This window comes from Sebastes fasciatus, chromosome 11 (genome assembly GCF_043250625.1).
Source record: "Sebastes fasciatus isolate fSebFas1 chromosome 11, fSebFas1.pri, whole genome shotgun sequence".
Classification (NCBI taxonomy): domain Eukaryota; kingdom Metazoa; phylum Chordata; class Actinopteri; order Perciformes; family Sebastidae; genus Sebastes; species Sebastes fasciatus.
In genome coordinates, this window is record NC_133805.1 from 31,155,910 (window position 1) to 31,183,840 (window position 27,931).

The window sequence follows — 27,931 nt, forward strand, 5'->3', positions numbered from 1 at the left end:
GGCGCTGCAATGACCATTATGTCCATCAAATCCCTATTATAACTATTAATACAGATTTTAATAGCAGTTTCAAAACACTATATTTAACTTGATGTATTATTCCTGTCGGGAGGTGTGCTCAAAACAAAAAATAAAAGATATATCTTTATACAAGTCACGTATATGTCTATGATGAACACCAATGAATATTTGCTTACATGCAGTACAGAGTGGAGATGGATGTTCCAGCCTTCAGCAGGGCTTAACGGTGTATTTCACAGATAAATTGCATATATTTTTAACCAATAAAACACGTTAGCTAAAACACTATTTTTCATCTGTAGTCCCTTGACCATAGACTGTCTATAAGAAGTGGACGTAGTCCATGTGACGTCCCCCACTGGTTTGTGGACTGCCGTTTTGAAGCCTCGAGTTGGGAATTTTGGCCGTTACCATCTTGGTTTTTGCCCATCATCATCTTGTTTTTTTGCAACCAGAAGTCACAGGAGAGGGTGAGCTAAGTACAACCATATTTTCAGACAACCTGAAACGTTATAAATAGCTTTCATGAAGTGAAAACACACTGTGAAAGGGTTAAAGTTCTAAGGCGAAAACACGGACAACTCCCAGACCTGACAACGCCGTGGTAGCAACCTGTCAATTACAAGGTAGCCCCGCCCTAAAGCATCCCCTGCTTTATGGTCTATTTGACTCTAAATGGGACCATCATTTACTAAATGAACATCATGCTGTATTGAAGAAGACTTGAAACTAGAGATTGAGACCATAAACTCATGTTTACAATGTTTACTGAGGTAATAAATCAAGAGAGAAGTAGGCTCATTTTCTCATAGACTTCTATACAATCAGACTTCTTTTTGCACCCAGAGGAGTCGCCCCCTGCTGGCTGTTAGAGAGAATGTAGGTTTAAGGCACTTCAGCATTGGCTTCACTTCTCAGAACCGGAGGTTGGCGCCTGCCCTGGACAAACTCACCCTACCGCCATCTTGCCAATTACCAAATAATCTAACAACTGTATTTTTTTTTCAATTACTCATGGTAATTGTTCAAAAATGTAAAATAACTAATAACAAATACCTGTTGGTAGTACCATCAGTCATAAGCACAACCCAAAGTGATGACTTCAAAATTATCGCTTTGTCTGATAAACGTTTCAAGAAACAGAAAAGCAGGAACATTATCATATTTAAGAAGCCTAACCAGCAAATGTATTATTTTTATTTAATTTTTTTTTTTTAAAGCACATCAATTATTTGATTATCAAAATTATTATATTTTAACTTTTTCTCAACTGTCTAAGTGTTTCAGCATTAACACATTGACACCCTCATTACATTTTTAATCCTACATGAACTAAATTCTACTTTGAAACCTTTAAATATAGTCTTCTGCATCCCACGAGGTGTTCTTTTTACCAGGAAATGAATGATCAATTTAAAGGGCACAGTACAATACATATATTTAGACTATCTGTACAGAGTTTTCTGTTCCAGAGTTTTTCCTTTAATTAACCTCTAAGGGAGGCGTCGGAACAACTCTGTATGTCTGATTAGAGATGTTCTCAAAATATCTGCAAAGAGTTGAACAAAAGAAAAGAAAAGCGAGACCTTTCTTTAATTTTCCAACAGGAAACAACTTTTAAATATCAAACAGAGAGTAGAGTAGAGTGCGTCACTATGACTCACAAAGACATAAAAAACAAAACCGTCGCTCTGACTCATACGTAAATAAGTAGGTAGCAATATTTGGTGGGAGGAGGGTCAAAAGAGTCCTTTTAAAAAAGTAGAAATGTCTGAACTCACTTGAGTTATTGAACTCATGGAAGGCATAAAGGTCAATGTGATGACGCATAATACAGATAACATGAGACAAACAACTTAAATAGACTCTAACACATCAAGCAGACACTATACAGCTTTGATATCACATGGTAGCTAAATATTTCTTGACGAATGTTCAGTAAAAGCAAAGTTCTCTGAAATAATATTAATCCTTAACCTTTATATAAACACCTACACATGGAGGCGTCATTACTCACATTTTTATTTGTATTTCCATATGAGCTTGAGGGAATTTATTCTGTTATAACTGTCTATCTATGCTCTAACAGAGTTATCAGAAGTCATCTTTACCGAGACAGAAGTTCAAGACATCAAAACAGCTTCAACTTAACTTGATGGCCGACAGTCTTTTTGTTGTCTTAGCTGTTCAGACAAGATCAAATATGTTTGATGTTAGGGAGTTTTGTCTTAGCTGATTTGTTATATAGTATTGTGTGCATGTAAAAGGTCTGCGAAGTTATAAAGCCCAAAGTCCAGGCAAAAGGGAGTTACTCTCCCCCACAGAAACACTGCTCCTGAACTGCCTGAAACGCCTTGATTGAAGTCCTGCCTTATCTTCCATACCGTGGTGATGTCACCAAGTAACACAATTGCATAATATACCTGTCCAGCAACTAGTTTGCTACGCCCTCAAAAAAAGCTAGTTAGAGCAGAGCTGGAGCGGAGTGGGCCAGCTGACCAGCCGGTATGCCGGTAAAGCTGGTACGAGAGAAATAAACAATTTTTGGATTACGAAGCATGTAAACATGTTCTAGTAGAAACCCAAAATACAAGTATGAACCTGAAAATGAGCTTGATAGGTCCTCTTTAATAATAGTAATAATAATAATAATAAGGCTGTCAAATTTAATTCGATAATAATGTGTTAACGCAAATTTGTTTTAACGCCACTAATTAAGGGCGGGCTCTGGGGACGTGGAACGTCACCTCTCTGTGGGGGAAGGAGCCAGAGCTTGTGTGGGAGGTGGTGCGCCATCAGTTAGATCTGGTAGGGCTTACCTCTACGCACATACTTGGTTCTGGAACCGTACTCCTGGATAGGGGTTGGACTCTATTCTTCTCTGGAGGTGCCCAAGGTGTGAGGCACCGGGCGGGTGTTGGGATACTCACACGGCTGAGTGCCGCTACGTTGGAGTTTACCCCAGTGGACGAGAGGGTCGTCTCCCTACGCCTCCGGGTTGTGTGGAGGAAAACTCTGACTGTTGTCTGTGCATATGCACCGAACAGCAGTTCGAAGTATTCGGCCGTCTTGGAGACCCTGAATGGAGTCCTGCATGGGGATCCAGTAGGCTCCATAGTTCTGCTGGGAGACTTCAACGCGCACGTGGGCAACAATGGAGGCACCTGGAGAGGCCGAAGGTCGATGATCGATTTTGTGATCGTATCGTCTGATCTGAGGCCGCATGTTTTGGACATTCGGGTGAAGAGACGGGCGGAGCTGTCAACTGATCAACATCTGCTGGTGTTTTGGGTCAGACGGTGGGGGAAGACTCTGGACAGACCTGGTAAGGCCAAATGGGTAGTGTGGGTGAACTGGGAACATCTGGAGGAGGCCCCGAGGCCCCTGTCTGAGAGATCTTCAACTAATACCTCCGGCGGAGCTTTTCGGGCATCCCTGTGGAGGTTGGGGGCATTGAACCCAAGTGGACGATGTTCAAAGCTTCCATTGCTGAAGCTGCGGTGGTGAGCTGTGGTCTAAAGGTCTTAGGTGCCTCAAGGGGTGGCAACCCTCGAACACCGTGGTGGACACCGGTGGGCAGGGAAGCCGTCCGACTGAAGAAGGAGTCCTTCCGGGATATGTTATCTCGGAGGACTCCGGAGGCAGTTGCAAGGTACCTCCACCAGGGCTGCGCTTTGTCACCAATCCTGTTGGTGATATTCATTCTCATCGCTGCTTTTTGCAGATGATCCAGCACGAGTTCGCAGCCGAGTGTGAAGCAGCTGGGATGAGGATCAGCACCTCTAAATCTGAGGCAATGGTTCTCAGCAGGAAACCGGTGGATTGCCTACTCCGGGTAGGGAATGAGTCCTTACCCAAAGTGAAGGAGTTCAAGTATCTCGGGGTCTTGTTTATGAGGAACGTGAGGTTTGCCGGAAAATCGGAGCAGCGGGGTGCCAGTATTGCATTCGCTTTACCGCACCGTTGTGACGAAAAGTGAGCTGAGCCGGAAGGCAAAGCTCTGGATCTACCTGTCAATCTTCGTTCCTACTCTCACCTATGGTCATGAGGGCTGACCCAAAGAACTAGATCGCGGGTACAAGCGGCCGAAATGGGTTTTCTCAGGAGGGTGGCTGGCGTCTCCCTTAGAGATAGGGTGAGAAGCTCAGTCATGCGTGAGGGACTCGGAGTAGAGCCGCTACTCCTTTGCGTTGAAAGGAGCCAGCTGAGATGGTTCGGGCATCTAGTGAGGATGCCCCCTGGGCGCCTCCCTAGGGAGGTGTTCCAGGCAGGACCAGCTGGGAGGAGGCCGCGGGGAAGACCCAGGACTAGGTGGAGAGATTATATCTCCACACTGGCCTGGGAACGCCTCGGGATCCCCAGTCAGAGCTGGTTAATGTGGCCGGGAAAGGGAAGTTTTGGGTCCCCTGCTGGAGCTGTTGCCCCCGCGACCTGACCCCGGATAAGAGGTTGAGGATGAGCGAGTGAGTGAGTGAGTGAGAGCCACTAATTTCTTCAATATCATTAACGCAACTTGCGCAGTTTTTAGGTTGTAGCGGGCTAAGATATAAAGCTAGAGTGAAGAAACTAGAAAACCCAAGGAATCCATTGGTACCAACCATGTCATACAGGAAGGAAGCTAAATAACGCTCCAAACTTACGCTAAATTTAGGTGAGGAAAAACTGGCAGGGCCATTTTCAAAGGGGTCTCTTGACCTCTGACCTGACACACTGACAGCTGTTGTTGCCTGTTGGGCTGCTGTTTGCCATGTTATGATTTGCGCATATTTTTTATTTTAAATGCAGTACCTGTGAGGGTTTCTGGACAATATGTGTCATTGTTTTGTGTTGTTAATAGATTTCCAATAATAAATATATACATACATTTGCATAAAGCAGCATATTTGCCCACTCCCATGTTGATAAGAGTATTAAATACTTGACAAATCCCCCTTTAAGGTACATTTCAAACAGATAAAAAAATGTGCGATTAATCTTGATTAATTATGGACAATCAAATACATATTTTAATAGATTGACAGCCGGAAATATTAATGATAATTTCGGAGCAATGAGAGTTTGTTTACGGGATAACGGGCTGTTGGACAAATGGGCTTTTGGTCCAATGAGATATTTTTCTAAACAATGGCATGACACCAGACAAAGCTAGACTACATCTGGTGAAGAAAGTCAAGCAAAACACAACTCTGAATGAATGCTAATGTTGCTCTGTGTCTTTTAAAAGTGTGAATCGACAACTGTTTTCTGAAACATTAATGTAACAACTTGTTAAGGTGATAATTTGTCAGGGCTTTTTATCTGTGAGCTTGTTGTAGATTTCTTCAGCCTTCAAGTAGCTAATAAATAATTCATGCAGCTTTAATTACCTACAGAATGATAATATGGTTTTCTGGTAGAGTCATTTCACCAGCCATAGGAGAACTTTACTGATGTGTGTCATTATATGTGTGTACCTGTATGGCAGAAGACTCCAGTGTATGCTGACAGGCTGCAGTCGCAGTGGAAGCCGTTGGCTCTCTCCACACAGCGGCCCTGGTTCTGGCAGAGCGAGCCGTAGCTGCTGCAGTGACCCGGGCAGCCGGGTCGAACCCCGGGTGTGATCTTCGCCCTCTCCTCCAGGTCCAGGGTGACGCCGTTCAGCTGCAGGGAGCGAATACAGCCCCGGAAGCCCTTCTGCCTGGACGCCGTGCCTCCTGAAAACATGAAAACATTACATTACATTTACATTTTTGGATTTATCTAATGAAACAAAGCTAGAGCTCCCAGAGCAAAGGATCTACTTTAACACACCAGTTGTCCCAGCCTTTCTCTCATTTCTCCAAGTCTGTATGTTTTCTCTCTCTCTCATTTTTCATTTCTCCTCCTCCTGTCATCGACAGCAGATCCACATGTCGCCTCTGCTCCCCAGAAGCTCCAAACTGTCAACACTCTTCTTGTAAAATAATGAGGCAACATCGGGGACGTAACTTTCATCAGCTGTCCGTCTGCTTAATGCCATGCTGGCTGCTCACTGCATAAGCGACTGATTGCCTGTCTACTAACAGGACATGCAACATACTCACTTTATTGTTCAATACTTGAGCTACAAAAACTCTGCACATCCTCCCTGAGATGTAACATGGTCAACTATTGTTTGCACACTTCAAACATGACAACCTCCCATTTTCTGCAAAGATCACATATTGAAACTATTATTGTGTTCAGAGCACAAACGTGACAGCTCTTTGCTCTCAGAGTTTGAAGCTGACAACTTCTTATTGTTCAGCAGCAGCGTTACACAACAATAAATCACTGAGCTCTGTTAGACTCTCCTCCGGGCCTCCGCTCTCTGCTCTGATTTGACTCGTATGAATTATTAAACCAGCAAAGCAACACAGGATATGAAACTTGGCTCAACATTTCCTCTGACACAACACAATGAAGAGTCTTTTTTAAAGGGACTATTTGTAAGAATCAGAAATGTCTTGTTAACAGCGACACCTGTGGCCGTTAAGTCAATGAAAGTCACAGTCTTGTTGCTTGCGCTTGTGCTCGCTCTACATAAACATGAACGAGCATCGCTCAAAACAGTGAGGCGACACAAGTCAGCTAAAACCACAATATCACAATATCACAATATATTTCAGCTGCTTGGCAGTAATGTTAGCTGAGCAGACGAAGGTCTCTCCATGAATCACTGCTGATCCTAGTGTTGGCTTTTCCTGCCTGTCCTCCGACCACAGCCAACACTGTTTAACAGACGGGCTTCACTAGATACAACTTTGCAATTTTAGTGCTTCTGTGTAGTTTGTGTTGGAGTCTTGTCTGAACAGCGTAGCCACACGCGGTTGCGCATGGGACACTGACCCGCAATGATTTATACGTGTAAGAAGTTACAAACAGTCCCTTTAAAGCTGCAGTCGGGAGCAAATATGATAAAAGTTATTTTTATAAAGCATGACTATATCCTGACAGTAGTGCATGAGACAGATAATCTGTGAAAAAAATCATGTTAACATATCAGCCCGTTCTCATTCCCAGAGCGTCAAATACCGACGCTTTGTCATGGCCGTCGGCACGTGATACCGACGCACAAGGCACCCTTTAGCGCCTGTATGAGACACACTGGGTTTTCCATTCCAACTACTATGTAAACCCATCCACAGCAACAGTAAACGCTCTGAGAAAGTGTGCCGGGAGTGTGGTGATGTAGTTTAAAGAGCGAAAAGACAAACAACAACGTAATGGCTTTCATTCAGGAGGCCGCTGTTCGTGTTCTGTGCGTTAAGTTTCACTTTCACGTTACAATCTGTTCGTTCATGTACCGTGTAGTAGTAGTAGTAAGTAGTAATTAGTAATTACCAGTAGTAGTAATTTTAAGCTCAACCATATAGTTGTTTCCTAAACCAAACTATAGTGGTTTCGATGCCAAAAATAAAGTGACGCCAAGGGGCGTGATAAAGCAGCAGTATGTGATGAGGGGATGAGAATGTGTTGGATATGTAGAAATACAGTTTTCTTTGATAAAAAGCCAAAGGTACCAGCCTATGTGCTTCAAAACCTAAGGAGAGAAGTCAACTGTGTGAGAATTTCAGTAATTACCCAATTACCTCAAAATGACATTCTGTGGAGTGCTAATCTCTAGATGAAGCTAATATTTCCACTTTGTAGAAACCCCACAACACATTTAAGAGTGAATCAGTTCACTTTCGGCTTCTTGCTCAATTTTGGTTGAATTTGGCAAAAATTCTGCAGTGTTTTGTTCTATTTTGCATTCTGGATCTCGTGCACGCGCATGTCGAGTATTTAATATCAACAAAGTCACATGTGACCTGGGATAAAGTTGCATATGTAAGCCTACGTCATCATCAAAGATGTCTCTTGAATCTTCTTGCGGCAGGTAATCTGCGGATGCAGGTTGAATGAAAGAAGATAGCCGTTGACTTTTTGCTTGGAGTCCTGCAACCGCATGGTTGGAGCTACTGTTTCGTCCTCCAAAGGCTGCGATAAGTCAATCACGGCTACACTCAAACACTTCGCTGTTACACGAGTGTTTTTGCCTGTTAAATTTCAGATAGGCTAACGATAGGTGAGCTAGGATAGCAAGTTGAGTATCCTCCCGTTGTTAGAGTTTAAGTAACGTTTGTTGATAGGAGTCTGTTTTCGGTCTTCTTTATTGGTTATTGCCGCTGAGATAAGTGTTTGCGCTTAGGCGAGCCTCCGACGGACAACGAGCCCCGCTGGGGTGTTGTCGGCGATTAATTTTCCAATTACAGTTGTGTATTGCTCACCGGCGAGTGCTTTTGCTCGTTAAAGCGTGCATCTCCTTTGTTTAATTGATAGCGACCGCTCCCCAGTAAGTGATTTCGCTTGTGGCTTAACTTCTTTTGTGGCTGCTGTAACGTTAAAGGGCTTTGGTGCCGTACGCTGACTTTAGTTGATTTAACGGTCAGAGGTGTCGCTGTTAACAAGACATTTCTGATTCTTACAAACAGTCTCTTTAAAGAGACTTTTATTCACAGCGTGTGTAAAAGTTGTGATTCAGAGACAGATCCCTGAGGACCACCATCTTCGATCAAAGCAACAACACAGAGGAAAGGAGAGGTTATTAGAGAGCAAACTCTCCTAACAGGCAGGCTATCAGGGTTTTAACCACACATCCTGCTGTTCTTCAGCTCCAACATGGATTACACTCTCTGCACATCAAATGGAGACTACTGCTTACAGGAAACACTTAAAAGAGTGCAACGACGTGCAGATCAAAGATAACATCAAAGAATCCAAACCCATATAAACCAAAGATATCAGTAACACCCTCAAGACCTCCTATCAAACAGCACAACCTCTAGTGTCTCAACATGAAATCTGCACAGAGTGAACTAAAGCACACGAGAACACGAGAGTGGAAAACAATTAGTATCAAAGTAATCATCAAAGGTGATGGATGTGCAAGCATCAACATCAAGCTTGGAAATTTTATCTTTCCAGCTTCTCAGTTCCGAACCATAGTTGGGAGTTTTCCTGGACTTGGCTAACTAACGTTAGTCTAGCTTGGCTCGTAGTTGGTAACAGACTTCTCGAGCCAATTCTGCTGTGACGACTAGCACTTTTATTCAGAATAATGGACGAAACATAAATCAGCGTCAAACATAAATGCATCTCCTCTCTGTAACGCTGCAACGGTAACTGACTGTTTCACCATGTTAGACTAACGTTAGCTATGCTAGCTAAGCAGTGTTAACTGTGCATGTATACTAATATGCACGCACCATAGGCGTTTGCATCAGGATGGCTAACTTTGCACACCTGTGGCGCATTTGAGCACGGAGTGGGATCAGAAAGAAGGCATTATTATAGGGGTGGGGGGGCATTAGAGGTTGATACAAAAATGACTTATCACATTCAGTACTTGCACCCCCTTTAATCACAGGACTGTCCCCCTCATGACCCACTGACAGTTTGGAAGACCTGTGGAGAGTTTTCTCTCAGAGGAAACTTATTGTTGTCTGGGCCTTGGTATGGAAATTCATTTTCAACTTTACTTTTGAACCCGAACAATCTCTATCATATCACGTTGCTCGCCACAGCCACACTCACAGGCTACCTTAATTAAAAATGTGGAGCACATTTTGTCCAGGATGGAGACACCGGGTGAAAGACTGACAGGAACGGCCGTCCTGAGGGAGTTATAAGAGGAGAGAAATGCCTGTTGATGCGCAGAAGGAACTGTGTAGAATAATTAATCAAAACGACACGTTTGATGTGCATACAAGCACGGAAGGTTCTGTGAATCAAAACTACACTAAATGTAACCAGCGGATATCTGTTGTGTCTGTGCGTAGTTGCGGCTTGACCGCGCGCAACATCACTCTAGTTGGACTCTAGAAGGGTGCGCTGTGCTGGCTCTCTGTATACTTATCTCGTGTGCACAAATTAATTAATGAGTGGAACATGATGAACGTCTATGTCAGTATAATATTGTTGTTATTTGAATTGTAGAGAAAATTGTGAAAATTTGTTGGTGACTTGAAAACCGGGACATTTGAATGTTTTTAACAAATTTTTGTTGGGACTCGGGACACCCAGCTTGAAACCGGGACAGTCCTGGACAAACCAGGACGTCTGGTCACCACCGTAACTGAGCTGACGTTCCTTGTTTAACCATGTCAGGCTAACGTTAGCTACTGTACGCCAGCTAAGCAGTGTTAACTTAGCTGGTGTTCCTTGTTTAACCATGTCAGGCTAACGTCAGGCAGCTGAGAACTGCTCAGGTTCTTCCAAAACTCCTAGACATCGTTGTCAAAAGTAACGTTACATAGAAAGTAAAGATAAAAGTAGAAAATTGTACTGTTCTTAGGACAGCTTGCATTCAAACGTCACCGCAGTAATGGCGACTTGTTTACTTCTGGTACTTCCCTGGATTTGTGTGTACTGTCCTTTTTTGCACCACAGACCAATGTTTTTTGTACAATTCTATCTAAAACTGTAAGATAAAGTTAGACAGGGGGACTCAAAACCTGTTTTCAGGTTCACATGCATGTTTTTAAATCATATAAGTTTTGGTTCAGGCATGGTGTCACTATATTTATCCTCATAATATAGAAATAAGCCTTGATACAAGTTAGAAAATGACAGAAAACGGTGCTGAATGCAAGAAAATTACAACAAAAAACCTTGGAAGTACTGTAGGTGAAATTGTGCCAGAAACCCCACTCTGCTTCTACAGATAACACAGTGCTACCAGTTTGACCTAATTAGTGATGTTGAAATCAAAAGATACCGCGGCACAGCAGGTTCTCAAATAAACTCCGCAACTAAACTGTGTTTTGTGCCATTGAAAAGAGGACTAACATAGATAACGTTTGACTTGTGAGGATACAGCTTACATCATATACTACGGGATCAATACTGCTGCATTTCGAGGGATGTGTGACGCGAAGATCAAAGGAAAACTCAAAATCCTGCTAGAGGAGGGCGCTGCGTCGACACACAGCGGCAGAGAGGCGTAAACTAGTCCGTAGACAGCAATGCAGCACAAATATATACAGGCTTAACTATCCAAACACGGCAAAATGATTGCTTCTAAACCTTCACAAAGGAAGTGATTTCTGCATTCATTGCTGAGCTCACTCAAAATTGCTGCGTATGGGTTTTTAGCACCAACAATACAAAAAGCAATAAAGGAATTGGAAAATGAACAATGGTGTGGATTATAAATCCATGCGAGGCAATAACACGGTTTATTAATCAAAACAAAGGGATTCAGTGCCTTATAAAGCAAGGCAGGATTATGGCTCATAAATACAGTGTGTATATTGAGATGTGGCTTATGAATTTCTACAAACCAACACAGCGGCTTATAATTCAAACAATGGAACAGTTTGCTTTACAAATCAAGACTCATAAATACAATGCATGTGGTAAGATGGTTCACGAATTTAAACAAGCCAAAGCTGAGGCTTGTGAATCCAAATAACTCAATACATTGCCTTACAAACCTGCATGTCTGCGGGGAGGGATTGTGTGCTCATGAATGAAAGCTGCACACAGTGAGATGTTGCATATGTGCATAGTAATCGTGCAGAGCCAACTGTCACACAACAGGCCCCAAACACAGAAAAGAAAACATTTGCTTAAACACATCCACATTTTTTAGGCGATAATACCTTCTGTGGCTCTGGAGAGAGAGAGGATATCTCGTCTTGGGTTTAGAAACTACCAAAGCTGGTGTTACAAACTGGGGGTGCTTGTGAGTTGAAAGAATAGAGCGTTAACCTGTCTGGGAAGGCCTAATGAAAACATGCTTGATGCTCTGTGAGGCTGTATTTAAAGGGTAACTTTGGTATGTTTTAACCTGGATTTTCCTTAACCCTATTTCCCCAATGTTTCTGTGTCTAAGTGACTAATGGGGACAACAATTTTTGAAACTGGTCCAGTATTGAGGGAGAACGCTGCAGACGGCAGTAGCTAAATGAGCTGAAATGTAATCGCTCGAGGCAACTCCTCACCGTCAGTTTACAAAGTGTTTGACAACATTATGGGAAGGACCCTACAGAGAAACAGAACGTTTTTCTTACCTTTCACTTGATCCGCTCTGTTTGTTTTTTCATTGTGTGTCTCACCCTGACACCTCGCATTACATCCACATTGTGGAAATCATCTAAATATTCAGCCATGACATCGTACATCTTTTAGATACCACTAAGCTATGCTTCCTGTAATCCAACACAACAAACTCTGACAACATCGGCACTCCTCTCTCCAACTCTCACTCATGTTTCTACCATTGTTTTCCGGCAATAAGTCACATGACACAATGACAAACAGTAAGCAAAAAATATTTTATTTATCTGCAGGGTTCTTTCAATATTGCTGTCAGACACTACTAATAACAGTCTGAGCCTGTCAGTGGCAACAACAACAACTTTTAGTGGATGTAAACTGACGGTGAGGAGTTTCCCTGAGCGATTACATTACAGCTCGTTTAGCTACTGCTGTCTGCAGCGTTCTCCTTCAATACTGGACCAGTTTAAAAGAAAATTATCCCCATTAGTCACTTAGACATTAAATCATGGGAAAATAGGTCCAGGTTGAAAAATACCAACGTCAACCTTTAATTTCAGTGGTGCTTTGAGAGAAATGCTAACCTCAGAATGCTAACATGTTGAAATTTTGCAGCATATTTAGTTTGTCAACATTTGCAAATTAGCACAAAACACAAAGTACAGCTGTCATTTTGCACATATTTGATCATAAACCAAAGTATTGAGGAATTCATTAATCAATAAAACTCTGGAAAGAAGTCATTTTGTATAATGAGTGCTTTTACTTTTGATACTTGCTCACAATAAAGTGTCAAATTGTGTGATTGTTTCACTTCCTGTAAATTAAGGATCTGTCGTATGTAAATATTCATGAGGCCTAATTTGCAATTAAATTACAAGTGATTCAAGCTGAAGCAGGGTTGTTCTTGCTTATTAATTATTATAGTGTTCATGGCCACTCACACAGTGTAACGGTGCCTTATTTTCAGATTTCAGGGTTTTGTGTCTTATGCTGGGTCCACACTACACGAGAATCAAGACGATTCTTTGCCCGACCCCCCCCCCCCGATGTGAGGTATATTAACAGTGATTTTTACATCCCCCGAAGTCCATCTTGGCCGCACGGATTTTAAATGTAAATATTAAACATGTTAAATATTTACGATGGGATCTCCTGTTGTGTGTGGGGAACCCCGAGGACAGCCGATGACGCAGTCACGTGGGAAAGGACGATAGCCACTAACAACCAAGCTTACTGAAGAAGGAAGGACAGCTTCCGCCGTCATGGCAGCCGCGGCAAACGCATGAGCTAATGCAAAACGCGTAGCATAAAGTAGTAGTAAGATGGAGCTCAGTAATGGAGGACCAACTTGTTGATTTGTGGCAACAACACGAGTGTTTATTTAATGTGTCTCCATGACTTCATCCATCCATCCTTCATTTCCAGCACAAAGTAGTGCAGAAGCCAACATCTCTAATTCTTCCTACCCGTTGTCCGCCATGTTTGTTTACACTAAAGTCACGTTCGATCGCGAGAGATTTTGCGAGATTTCTGTTTTGTTTTTTTTATCTGGACTCTTGTTTTGGCCAAATCATTGCTCTCCACACACTGTAGGGACAAAACTGTTAAATCTAACATAACATGTTATGTGTGGGGTGATTTGAAAAATCTTTTAGTGTCGACCAGCCTTCACTCGAGGATACATTAGTAGCGGCAGGAATCAAACCCAAACAGATGGACCTCCATGCTGCTCCCTCCATCCGTTACCAACCAATGTAGGGATAAATACCAGCACATTTCCATCCCAACACATACAACTATCACACTTACTCCGTTGTACTGCACTGATAATTCAGAGGTAAACATATACGGGTTCAGGCTGATGGACCTCAGAGCTGATTATTCAGCCAATCAATATTCACCTGGATCTCCCTGCTGCCTTCATCCAATCTCACCACTGTTTGTTGGTTGGTTTTCCCTCCACACTGTGTGTTTACTGATAGGAAGTGACATACATAATATTTGCAGAATGATAACGCCTGATGATAAAAGATAGATTTTCATTATTTTTGTCCCTATAGCTCCAGTGAGAGGTCACATAGAGGACCTCTCACATAGAGGATTCAAATTGTGGTATTGAACCGATGACGTAGAGATAAACAGGGCTGCAGTATTGATGGAGTTTGAATTCTCAGCTCGCTGACGGTTAATTACATGATGAATCACTTACTAAGGATGCACTAATCTGACTTTTTCAGTCCCGATACAGAGAGCGATACCTGGTCTTTCAGTATGGGCCAATATTGTGTACCAATCCGATACCAGGGTTTAATTAATAAGCTGTATGCCTCACTATGTGGAAGTAACTGGGTTCATTCATTTATGCGCAAGGCAACATCAGGCTGGACTCAAACATTGCTTTTAGAACTTTGTAAAACAAAATGTAACAACTAAATTAGGGCTGTCAATTGATTATAATACACTGTTTACCATTGGCAGAGCATTTTGGCAAATTTTTCTTGGGCGCTACCCACATAATCAGCTGTGCTGCTCATCCCACAAATGCATGATCCTTACAAGTTGGACATCATTGCGAAGGTAAATAAACAGGCTTTCCAACGATGTAAAATACAATGACCATTAGCCATGAAACAACAGAGAAATAATCCATCAAACACAAGTTTCCGAACTTTGTTTTTCCAGTTTATATATAAATTATATTATATTAGTATAGAGTACGGTCTAGACCTGCTCTATATGATAAAGCATCTCGAGATAACTTCTGTTAGGATTTTACGCTATATAAAAATAAATTGAATTTAATTGAATATGGGAAATTAATTAATAACACAAAACAATGACAAATATTCAGAAACCCTCACAGGTACTGCATTTAGCATAAAAAATATGCTCAATTCATAACAGGCAAGCCCAACAGGTAACAGCTGTCAGTGTGTCAGTGTGCTGACTTGACTATGACTTGCCCCAAACTGCATGTGATTATCATAAAGTGGGCATGTCTGTAAAGGGGAGACCTGTGGGTACCCATAGAACCCATTTACATTCACATATCTGGAGGTCAGAGGTCAAGGGACCCCTTTGAAAATGGCCATGTCAGTTTTTCCTCACCAAAATTTTGCCAAAATTTGGAGCAATATTTAGACTCCATCCCAACAAGCTAACATGACGTGGTTAGTAGCAATAGCTCCTTCATTTTTGTAGTTTCATATGATATCTGTACCTGCTACAGCTTCTGAAAGACGGACCAAAATTTGGCATCATTTTGGAGCGTTATTTAACCTCCTTCGGGACAAGTTAGTATGACATGGTTGGTACCGATGGATTCATCAGGTTTTCTAGTTTCATGCCAGTATCTTTAATCCTGCTTTAAAACTGAGCCGCTACAACCTAACAATCACAAGTTGCGTTAATGCATTAAAGAAATCATTGCCATTAAAGCGTTATCGCGTTAACTTTGACAGCTCTAAAATAAATACATAGATATCAAATTTACTGAATTGTTATTTATTATTAAAATAATAAATCATACTCCAGCAACTTGGTAAAAAATCTTGAACACAGTAATTACAATTCAACTGTAACCCTTTTTAACGCAGAACTGATTAGTCAAAATTTAAACAGGGATTAAAAGTCCAGTCTATAATGTACTGTATATAGTTTAGAAACATAGAATTGAAAAGAATAGATAGGCCCCATTGTCACGATACCCGATCCAGCTCCAGTATTTGAGTCAGCATCAGCCCGATATCCGATCCAGTATTGGTGTATCCCTCTCACTTACAGGTTCAGCTTTATTTACAGATTATTTAAAGACCCTGACTGCATGAAATCACATCACACACACTATATATTTCTGCTCCCTGGTGCATGCTTTATTTATTAAACATGATTATTGTTCGTGGTCAGAAACCATCGACTCAGCACTTTCATATTCAAGAGTGCTGAGCAGCTGATGGAAGAGGCCAGACCTGGTGACTGTACTGTCTTTGGACTGTGAATGAAGAGGTAGTAGAAGCCCTATTGAATAGATGTGCAGACTCAGCACCTCTTACTTCCAATTCTGCTGATCAAACAACAGGATTTAGCCGATAACTTATAAACCGATGTGAAAGAAGAGAAAATATTTCTAGCGTTTTTCTGAGGATTCTGTAGTACCTGCTACTGATTCCTAAACGTTACTTCCCTTCCCTGTTGGTCAATACCAGCGGAGCATGTGTGAAACAGTCAGACCTTTTCTCCTCTGTAAAGCAAAAACAGCTACACCTGCACAAGTAATAAACTCAAATGTATTAAAGGTCCCATATCGTGCTCATTTTCAGGTTCATACTTGGTGTCACGGTCTCAGAGTGACCGTTCGTTATTGTTGTATATGGCTGTGCTGCGCTCTCCTATTTGCTCTTTTCTTTTGGTGCATTCCGCTGTCCCCGTTTGTCCTATAATTCAAACCATTGTACGCTTTATTTTGCTTTAATTTCATTCACGGCAATAAAACAAGTGATTGCCTGATAACACCGGCTGTATGTTAGTTCCTTCACCCCTACACCAACTCTGGGTTGTAACACTTGTATTTTGTGTTTCTACTAGAACATGTTTACATGCTGTAATGTTAAAAAAGCTTTTATTTTCCTCATACTGTCTGCCTGAATATATCTGTATTCACTTTCTGTCTGAAATGCTCCGTTTTAGTGCATTTCAATGGAATTGCGTTGCTAGGCAACAGTTTGGGTCTATGTTAACTTCCTGTCAGCTGATGTTGTTCACATACACTGCAACAGGAAATAAACTGGGACACATTTAGAATGTTTACGTTTAAAACCGTGTAATGATCTATATATATTGTATATTTGTGACATCACAAATGGACAGAAATCCTAACGGCTTGTTTCAACCGCACAATTTCTGAATACGAGCTGTGTGTGTTTCTCCGTATATTGAGTGTTTTGATAGTTTAACAGTATTTATAAAGCACTTAAACCTGTTTTATAATGTAAAAGACCTGAAAATCTCACTTTTTACAATATGGGTCCTTTAAATTATTAATGTCTATATCTTTACCTGAACTTACGATGCGCACACAACTACGTTCCTGCAAAACTCATATTAAAACCGGTGACAGTCAGAGCTCTGTTAGAGCTGACACATACTGCTAATTGGTATTCAACTTCATTGTTATGCACAAAACGCTGCTGCCTGAATTGCTGGCACATCACTCACAAATACAAAAATAATGAAGACATATGCCAAACAATGGCAAATTGCAGAAGGAAAGAGGAACATCTGTCATAACTGGACACAGAAAAACACTTAATAAAGTGGAAAACTGGACAACAAAGAAGATATTGCAAGAGACTATATATTTATTTTAGGGCTGTCAAAGTTAACACAATAATAACACGTTAACGCAAATTCGTTTTAACGCCACTAATTTCTTTTACGCATTAACACAACTTGTGATTTTTGGGTTGTAGCGGCTCAGTTTGAAAGCTATAGAGTGAAGATACTGGCATTATATGGGACTATCTAAGGAATCCAGTGGTACCAACCATGTCATACTAGCATTTCACGAAGGACTTGCTCTAAATTTTGGTGAGGAAAAACCGGCATGGCCATTTTCAAAGGGGTCCCTTGACCTCTGACCTCCAGATATGTGAATGTAAATGGGCTCTATGGGTACCCACGAGTCTCCCCTTTACAGACATGCCCACTTTATGATAATCACATGCAGTTTGGGGCAAGTCATAGTCAAGTCAGCACACTGACACACTGACAGCTGTTGTTGCCTGTTGGGCTGCAGTTTGCCATTTTTATGCTAAATGCAGTACCTGTGAGGGTTTCTGGACAATATCTGTCATTGTTTCATGTTGTTCATTGATTTCACAATAATAACTATATACATATATTTGCATAAAGCAGTATATTTGACCATTCACATGTTGATAAGAGTACTACATATTTGACAAATCTCCCTTTAAAGCTGAAGTAGGCGAGATTGGAGCAAATATGATTAAAAAAAGTTATTTTTATAAAACGGTCGCTATATCCTGACAGTAGTACAGGTGAGACAGGTAACGTAAAAAAAAATCATGTTCCTCTGTGTCCTCCGGTGCTCCTAACGGCATCTGCAAGATTTCACAGACCGGAGGAAAACAAGCAGTAAGAGCTGATCTGAGGTCTGCTGTCCATCTGCCGTCTATGAGCAGCTGTCAATCACTCGCGAACTCCGACCAAACGGTCAAACTAGGCAGCGCTGATCAAATATGAATCAATATTCTGTTACTGTAATGTCTATTTCTCTCCTCAAATGTTCTCAGAATCATCTTGTAGTGTACTGTTTAGTTGTAAAATGAGAAAGTTTCTGACCCGGCAGCCATGTTGAGATCAGTTGAGGAAATACCAAGCACTGCTCACATGACCGGTGCACAGCCAATAGGAATGCTCTCTCAATGAAATGACCTGTGATTGGTCAAAGTCTCCCGTCACGGGCTAGATGTTCTAAAGCCTGAAAACAGAGCCATGAGGAGAAGTCTAGTTCTCTCTCAGAACACTTGAATTACAATATTTTAATCATGATCAAATATTTGAATGGATTGACAGCCCTAGTATATTTGTATATGTACATCAATGATCAAAGAAGTGCCTGTGTGTGTGTGTGGGAGAGATATTGAGAAAGAGACATATGCTAAAAATACAAATAAAGGAAAAGACGCTGCTACCAATGAGGGAACAACTGTTCACATTACAGTACAGTATCTAATCCTCACCGATGAACAGCTGGCTGTTGAGCTGCAGGTGAAAGTGTCCGTCAGCAGGAGCCTCCTGCGTGGCGACGGGAAGTTCATCCAATCGAAGCGACGCCTCCTTGACGTTTCGTTCAGCCCGAACTCGATGCCACCGGTTGTCATTCAGCGGGACGCTCGACTCCACGTGAACCTCCAGCGGCCCGTTACCGACATCGAAGGAGAAAACCACCTGAGTGGAGGCTGAGAGAGGGGGAAGAAAAGGAGACGGATGAGACAGGAAGGGGGAGTCGAAGGTAAAGGTGTGATTTATGGAAAGGTTGGCGATAAAGAGGAAAAGAAATTCCCCGATATCAGCGTTTTTATCATTCAATATAGCCGGGGTCTGGTCTTGTGGATGTTCTGCAACCTTAACTTTATTATCATCCTGAAGGAAATTTTGACTGAGCCACCTTCAACCCCTCGACTTGCCGTGGACTCGCTTCTTTTGTCGAGCTCTGACATTTTGCTCACAGGAACTAGGGGTTATGGGAAATGGTGTATGTAAACGGCAGCTAAAGAACATTAATATTGAATAAACCCCCACCATATTTTTAGTTATGAGCGATGTTACAAAAATCAATGGGATTTTGAATGAAGCTTTCTTACTTCTGAAACAAAAGTTTCCCTTCAGCTCTCTATTGTTGCTCCTTTCAAGCGCTCGGCTCAGATCACACAATTTCTGTCATGTTCATTCCAACAAAAAGGAGTGGGTTTTAGAGACTACAGGCGTCTCATCCTTCGTGTTTTAGAGGGAGAAGATGTATTACTCTGAGAGCACAGAACAAGATGAAACAATATCCCAGCATCACACGGTAACTTCGTTTGGAAATTGTTCTCTGAGGAGGCCGGCAGTATTCAGAGCAGGAACAGCCACACTGACAATGATTTCCCCTGAGGAGAGAGGCTGTTGGTGCAGCAGTGTCCCTGTATTACATTCTCTGTGTGTCCCTTCAAATCCCATTTCTAAGACAATGCTAAATGCATCACAATACAAAAAACGCAAACTAAACCAAACTAAAGTGGTGAACTTGGCTGTTCATAAACCACCCCTAAACACGCATATCATACCTAGCTGCATAACTATAAGCATAAAAAACACCCTTGTGGCTATTTCCGCCATATTTTAAATGACAACACACCAATGAGGGCTGTAATAGTATTACATCTACCGACTGCAATGTTGTAATACTCATAAAGTCAAAAATGCCCCCTTGGTTCAATAACCAAGGGGGCATTTTCTCTGTTTCTATTCTTTGCCCAAAGTGCATATCATTTAGAATATGACAGCAATCTGTCATATTCTAAATGATATGCACTTTGGGCAAAGAATAGAAACAGAGAAAATATTGTCTGAGCAATGAAAACAGAAAGCTAAAGTGAAACAAAGGAGAGTTGATCGTTGTGCTCTCATTCTCAGCAACTAAACCATCCCTGAAGCAAAACTAGAGAAACATCTCTTATCAGTGCAGGCATTTCACATTTGGTCTGATTTTACAGCACGTAACTCCCCCTAGACCAGGGGTCAGCAACCTTTACTATCAAAAGAGCCATTTTATGCAACAAAAAAAAATCTGTCTAGAGCTGCAAAACATTTGATCATTGTGATGAAGGTAAAACAGTTTATAATCTAAGTATATAGTATTGTGGCAGCTGCCAATTCTCTGGTGCTAAGTCTAATGCAGTGAGGGCCAAAGTGACAATGCACTACGGAGTATTAGGGCCACATTGAGGGAAAAAACACATCTGAGATTTACAGAATAAAGTCAGAATATTACGAGAAAAAAGTCATAACTTTGCGATAAAAAAAGTTGATATATTACGAGAATAAAGTCATAACTTTACGAGAATAAAAGTCGTAATATTACGAGAATAAAGTTATAACTTTATGAAAATAAGAAAATAAGACGTAAAATTACTACATTATAATATTATGACTTTATTCTCGAAATCTCCGATTTTTTTTTTTCCTGTGTGGCCCGAATACTCCATCATACTGTCGTACCATAGACCTACAACAATGATAAATAAAAATGAAAATGTAAACAAAAAAACTGTTATTAATTTCCATTTTTAATAATCCACGGGGAGCCACTGGAGAGGAGCTGAAGAGACGCATGAGGCTCCAGAGTCGCAAGTTGCTGACCCCTGGTCTAGAACAAAATGTGTCAGCTTTACATTTCTCTGTTCAGGTTAAAGACGCGAGAAACGACTTCTTCATTATGCCACTGTAGACGTTTTCAATTTGGACAGAGCCAAGCTAGCCTTCATGCTAAGATAAAGTCAACTTTAATCATTGCTTATTTAATCTTGAATATTTAATGTTAAAGAGAAAAACTTCTGATTTACTATAATGTTTTAGATAATTGTATGTTTCCAGCTTTGTGTCACTAGAAAAAAAAGCCTCCTCAAAAATAAGTTAATAAAACAATAGGGCTGTCAAAGCCCTGTCGCAAATTTGTTTTATCGCCACTAATTTCTTTAACGCATTAACGCAATCGATCTTTCTGAGGTTGTGCTCAGTTTTAAAGCTAGAGAGAACATATTGGCATCATATGAAACTATAAAGCTTAATGAATCCATCGGTACCGACCATGTAATACTAGCCTGTCATGAAGAAGGTTAAATAACGCTCCAAATTTACGCTAAACTTTGGCTAGGAAAAACTGTCATGTCAATGTTCAAAGGGGTCCCTTGACCTCTGACCTCCAGATATGTGAATGGGTTCTATGGGTACCCAGGAGTCTCCCCTTTACAGACATGCCCACTTTATGATAATCACATGCAGTTTGGGGCAAGTCATAGTCAAGTCAGCACACTGACACACTGACAGCTGTTTGAGCATATGTTTTATGCTAAATGCAGTACCTGTGAGGGTTTCTGGACAATATCTGTCATTGTTTGTGTTGTTAATTGATTTCCAGTAATCATTATATACATACATTTGCATAAAGCAAGCATATTTGACTATTAAATACTTGACAAATCTCCCTGTAAGGTACATTTTGAACAGATAAAGAAATGTGTGATTAATCATGATTATATATTTGATTCGATTGACAGCGCTAAAAACAAGAGCCTTTATAGATAAAATCTTGAAATTAGCTGTGAAAACTCGTTTTTAGATATATTTCGATATTTAAGTGTTATGTGTCATAATAAGCCTGTAATGCTCAAAAGTAGTATTTTGTCACTTTTCAAGATATTCCAGATGCATTGTCTAAAAACAAGTCCCTATATCTCACTGATATGTTACTTGTTAGGCAATTGTGTTTTATATTAAGTGTTTTGAGATAGTTTGACTAATTAGAAAAATATATTTGATACGATTTTGCAGTTTTGCAGCTGTGCACAAAGCCAGCTCCATAAAAACATGTTTTCCCAGTTTGGTGTGGAAGAACTTGACTGGTCTGCAGTTCATCCAAGACCTATGGGATGAATTGGAACACCGACTGGAGCCAAGTCTTATCACCCAACACCAGTGTTGGACTTTAATAATGGTCTTGTGGCTCAATGGGAGCAAATCCCTGCAGACAGATACCACATAATTGTGAAAAGGCTTCCCAGCTTCTCTGAACTTTGTGTAACATTCAGACTTAAAGTCAGGACAGGAAGTTCAAGCCAGCTGAGTCAACCTAAAATTAAAAAAAATATTTTCCCTTCAGGACAGTTTGATACAGATTAAGCCTGTAACCTCTGGGTTTTACACAGATCCAGATTAAAACTTTGACTTCCAGGTTTCACTAACACATCACTCTAATCCGGATTACATCGTCACCCTCCAGCTCCTACTCACAGCTCAGTTCGATCCGGATGAAGTCTTTGATGCCCAGGTTTTCCAGGAACACACCAGACGAGGCCGTGGTTTTAAACAGGAAGGAGATGTCTGCGCTCAGCTCTCCGTGGAAGGTGGGGAAGTGGAGGTACGACGTCTCCTTGTCGAAAAACGCAGCATTCCAGAAGTTCTCTGAGAAACACGATGATGAAAACTCATCGTCAAGATCTTTCAATGGAAATCACAGAGCAAACCAATGAGGCAACACGTTCAGTTATTGCACTTACACAAGGGTAGGACTTTTGTTATGTGGTCTTGTTTGATTAATCATGCCAAACATTTATTTATCTTTCTGCTCGGGTAGATATACAACAGCTGTAATTATGAATAATTGGAAAAACAGCGTGCTTTGTTTAACCTTTTAACACATTTAATGAGAAGCAAGTATCAGAGTGTGAAAACTTAAAAGGAGATATGTTGCGGTACTAGACCCAGGATAATTCATTTATCACATTAAACACCTAATCCTGTACTTCCATCAACAACTGGCCTGAGAGGAATTACTCTCTCAGAAATAATGAGTTATTATTTGCTGCTTGATTAACAAACACTCGCTGTTTGGTCGGATGTGGATTTACGTTTGCTAGTTTGAGTCCTTCCATCAGTTGGACAACAAAGGAAAGAAAAGATTTCTGTCATCTCTCCATCTTAAGTAACCTGGCAACCAGCGCTGGACTTACTGTCTCCATGACAACGGAGCGGTCCCACCATGTAGGCGGCCTCTGACCCCGGCCTCTGGATGTCACCCAGCAACAGAGACCTGACAGGGAGGCTCTCCTCATGGGTGAGCAGGCCCGAGTCCTCAGCCCTGCAGGAGGAGGAGAGGGGGGGAGAAGAAGGAAGACAATGAGATGATGAAGTATTAGTATAAATAATCTAAGAAATATAATGTTTTATTGGATCAACAACTTTGACATAACTGTTCATAATTCTGCTTATTTGCCTGCAGAGACATGGCAGCAAACTGCTCTGCTAAATTATAACAGAGCTTTAATACGCTGACAGAACCTGTTCAGAGACTATTTTCCAGTTAGACATTTTAATGGTGAGTCAGATCATATCATAGCCGTCCTGACACTCAACACTCCATTTATGCCAATTTCTGAGAGCTATTTTCCAAAAGAGCTCTCCATGTTCAGCTCGATGCGCCTCTCATCATCTACACGTCAATCTCGTTGTCAGGTGAGACACTCCAGGACTGGAAGCGAGCGACGTATGGAGCTTTTTTCTTGTCTTTCAATTTGAGAGCATGACTCATTGATTTCACATTCAGAGTTTGTAATGCTTTCCCTAAAACCCTGTACTCGCACTCAACTTGTCCTGCTTGCTCTTAGATTTGCTCTGCTTCTGCTCATACTTGCACCCACATATATTGTTACTTGCACAGATTTCCTGCTCCAGCACTTCTCCTGTGCACTCGTCAAACGTCTACTCTCTGATTTCTCCTCTGCTCTCTGACTTTTTTTTGTGCAATAACCTGTCAAAATTCCCTAGCCAATAGAATGCCAGGTGTAGTGTTGACCAATGAAATGATCCCTGCCTCGTTGCAGGTGTGTCGCTTCACTTCTTAGAGCGTCCCTGACACCTATCAGGAGCTGATAAATGGTCTGCAAAAACAGTGTCAGCATTGAACAGTTTGACAGCTTGAACCGAGAAGTAGAAAGAAGGAAGGAGACAATCATGCTGCCATGAAATAGATCTCCTGCTCCTCCAGACTCAAATCAGTTTTCCTTATAGGTGACTGATGTCCTGTTTGTGTCTCTTACCTGATTAACTTGACACAGCGCTGTGGACTCTTGTTTTTCAAGTGCCCTTGTGTGCATATTTATCAGCATTAAAGTTGAATTTTGATGACGATGATCATCACCTTTCCCTCAGTTTTTCACTCAGAGTAAATAAAACATAAAAACTCAAATCTAAATAAATATATAAACAAAAGCACTAATATTTGTTTATACAGTAATAATAACCATGTCTATATATATATATATATATTTATTTATTTATTGATTTCGATTTCAGTACCACTCCATGCGGTCTGCGTCACAGTTGCAGTAGTGTTGTGGGTCCACACAGTCGCCCTGCAGGCCGCAGACACACTGCTGGCTGCCTGGCTGAGCTCCGCCCCAATAAGTCTGGACACGACCGGGACCGGGACCACCGAGCCACCAGCTGAATGGAGAGCCCTCTGAAACACACACACACAAAGAAGCAAAACACACTCGTAACTTCTCCGAACATGTCCAACAACGTTGTATTGTTTAACAACAACACTGACCTTCCAACCCGATCCGACTGTTACCAGCTCATTAAATGTGCGTAATCAGTCGTTATCAGCCTCATAGATGTGGTTCAGTAGGGGCCTGCTACACCTGCTACGTTGTAAAAGTGAAAGCCAAACTTAAAGGGACTGTTTGTAATTTCTTACATGTATAAATCAATCCGGGTCTGTGTCTCATGCGCGCTCGCGTGTGGCTACGCTGTTCAGACTCAGACTCCAACACAAACTACACGGAAGCACCAAAACTGCAAAGTTGTATCTAGTGAAGCCCGTCTGTTAAAGCGATGCTCGTTCATGTCTATGTAGAGCGAGCACAAGCACGAACAACAGGACGCTGACTTTAGTTGACTTAACGGCCACAGGTGTCGCTGTTAACAAGACATTTCTGATTCTTACAAACAGTCCCTTTAAGCATGTGTTTACTGCGAGCAAAAAGTGACGCCAAGGGGGCTGACAAAGCGCCAGTAGGCCTATGTGACGAGTTGGGACGAGAACGTGTTAGAAACCCAGTCTCCAGGGTGAAAGTACTGTGTTTTGTGTCCCATCCAGCAATCTGGTAATAAATGCAATCTAATTAGAGCACACTTGCCAACTTATTTAAAAAAAATGAGGTTATAAAAAAGAAAACTAAAGAAAGAGAAATGTATCTGAGAGACGCAGCTTATTTTACTGGTCAAAACTTTGTGAGACCATTACTCACAAAACTGCAGAGAACTACAGCCTCTTGTCCCCGTCCATAATGAAACAAAAGATGCTTGCAGTTACACTGATGCACTCTCTATGGAAATACTTTGAGCAGTATTGTGTCCTGATATGAACAGGGTTGTGAGGAAATAGCTGAGCACTATGTAGAAAGAGTCCCCATCTCTCAGCCTCCCGAGATGAGTCCAGTGTTTGAAGCTGGGGGACGTTTGCCAGCTCCTGCTCCTAACGCTGAATATATTGTTTTTGGATGGAGGGTGATGATAGTATACAGTGAAAAATGTATTGCGCATTGTGAGAATGCGTAGGTGGAGAGGAGTGAAAGAAGGTGATTGGAAAGGTCTCTGTTGAGTCAGCACTTCTTTACTTTCCCAGAGAGCAGCACAGGGTATATAATGGAACTTCTATCTCTCTACCAAGTCTGCCCTTTCGACCACTTTCACTATTTTCATCCATCATCGCCCCCCAAAAAAGTTGCTTAAACACTCATATTTCTCTCCTGTGTAGTCTTTGTAGTTCCACGGGAGAGAGAGACTTTGAGGATGTGTCCTTGCCATCAATTGCTGAATGGATGTCCACTGGATAAATAGTAATCAGAAGAATGTCTGATACATTATGTTTATTTAGTTATACAAACTGTAGGTGATCACCAATTATTTGACTAATTCTTTCAGCACTATTTTCAGCCCGAATACACATAACAAAACAGAGTCTAGATCGCGGCGGCGCAGTGAGCTAAATGCTAACGTCAGCATTTTAGCTGTGTATCTTTTTAAAAAATTGTGATGCCAGTACCAATACCACTACCCTTAAAGTGATACCGATACCAATAGAGTATTTCATTGGATACCCATCATGTGAATGGAAGCTGTGTCTGTGTGTCCCACTGGCTGGTTCCCTACGCTCACTGTCTTAAAGCCGCTCCACTCAAATTGCTCCAAATAGAGACAAACTGCATTGTATTTTAAGGGTTGTAGGCGTTTTTACATTCAAAGCTTCTACTGATGTATTCGAATGACGCTTCGAATGTCTATTGTCTTATTTTTCATATCGCCCTAAAAAAATCCTCTAACAATATTCTCAGTTTGAATTAAATGATTCATCAGATATTTTTTTTATTAAATCAACTTTCTTTAAAGTAACAGTGTGTAGGATCTAGCGGTATCTAGCGGTGAGGTTGAGATTGCAACCGACTGAAGCCTCTCCCGTTTGCCAAGCGTGTTGGAGAGCTACGGTGGCAGATGCTAACATGCTGATGTTTAGCAGATACAATGTTTATACAATGTTAACCACCTCAGATTAGCATGTTAGCATGCTAACATTTGATAATTGAATCTTAACACAAAGTACAGCTGAGGCTGATGGGAATGTCATTAGTTTTGCAGAAACAAAAGTATTGGACAAAGTCAGTGGTCACCGAAGTTGTCAAAATTCATCTTGAGGGGGACATGAATGTCTGAACCAAATTCCATGGCAATCCATCTCATAGATGTTGAGACATTTTGCTCAAAACCATAATTGTTAACCACATGGTGGCGCTAGAGGAAGTAAGATTCATCCTGAGGGGGACATGAATATCTGTACAAAATTTCATGGCAATCCATCAAATAATTGTTGAGATATGATGTGCTGTGTCTCTGTACACTGAATGATGCTCTGTCTTTCTTCTATATGGACTTTGCATTAAAGTGTAAGCTGTTGCATTAACTGCTACCAAGACAAATTCAATGAAAATGGGTGATCAAAGTGATTCTCCCTCTTTTCCTAATGCTCACCACCTCTGAGTCTATACAAGCACATGAAAACACATGACAAAACAGAGAAAACACTGATCTAACTCAATACTCATTACACTAAAGGAGGAGGTAGTAAACAAATCCTGAACGATCAATTTGTCTGAATCATTCTTGAAAGAGGAGAAAATCCCTGAAACCACAGTTTGCTGCAAAGAACGTAATGATTTTGTTCTGGTCGAGAAAGAGTCCCTGCTAAACCAAGCTTTCATTAACTATTATTTAACCCAACAACATAATTAAGAACAGGTTCTTGTTTACAGTCTTTTCTGATTTCAATGTGCAACTTGAGGGGTATTGAAGGAAAAGGGAGGAAACAAAATGAAGGAGGGCTCTCCCCGAGATAAGATTAAAAGATTAAGATTAGATTAGATTTTTAAAAAAGCGAGTTATACTTTCTAAGTATATTCATAAACACAAAATCAAATAAAATCAAATTTGGCCCAAGTAGAGTTCATGATTAAAGTCATTGAAAGAC

The 27,931-nt window shown here is 41.2% G+C and overlaps 1 protein-coding gene across 2 annotated transcripts in view; it reads right to left on the reverse strand.

Moving 5' to 3' along the window:
• Positions 1-27,931, reverse strand: part of LOC141777744 (contactin-associated protein-like 4) — a 168,494-nt gene that overhangs the window by 20,822 nt on the left and 119,741 nt on the right. For both annotated transcript variants that reach the window (XM_074652267.1, XM_074652266.1), the window contains exons 14-18: positions 24,703-24,865; positions 23,358-23,485; positions 22,639-22,809; positions 18,828-19,046; positions 5,475-5,714 (exon numbers count right to left, since the gene is read on the reverse strand). In XM_074652267.1, the coding sequence (XP_074508368.1) occupies positions 5,475-5,714; positions 18,828-19,046; positions 22,639-22,809; positions 23,358-23,485; positions 24,703-24,865 (921 nt within the window). The remainder of the gene's footprint in view (positions 1-5,474; positions 5,715-18,827; positions 19,047-22,638; positions 22,810-23,357; positions 23,486-24,702; positions 24,866-27,931) is intronic.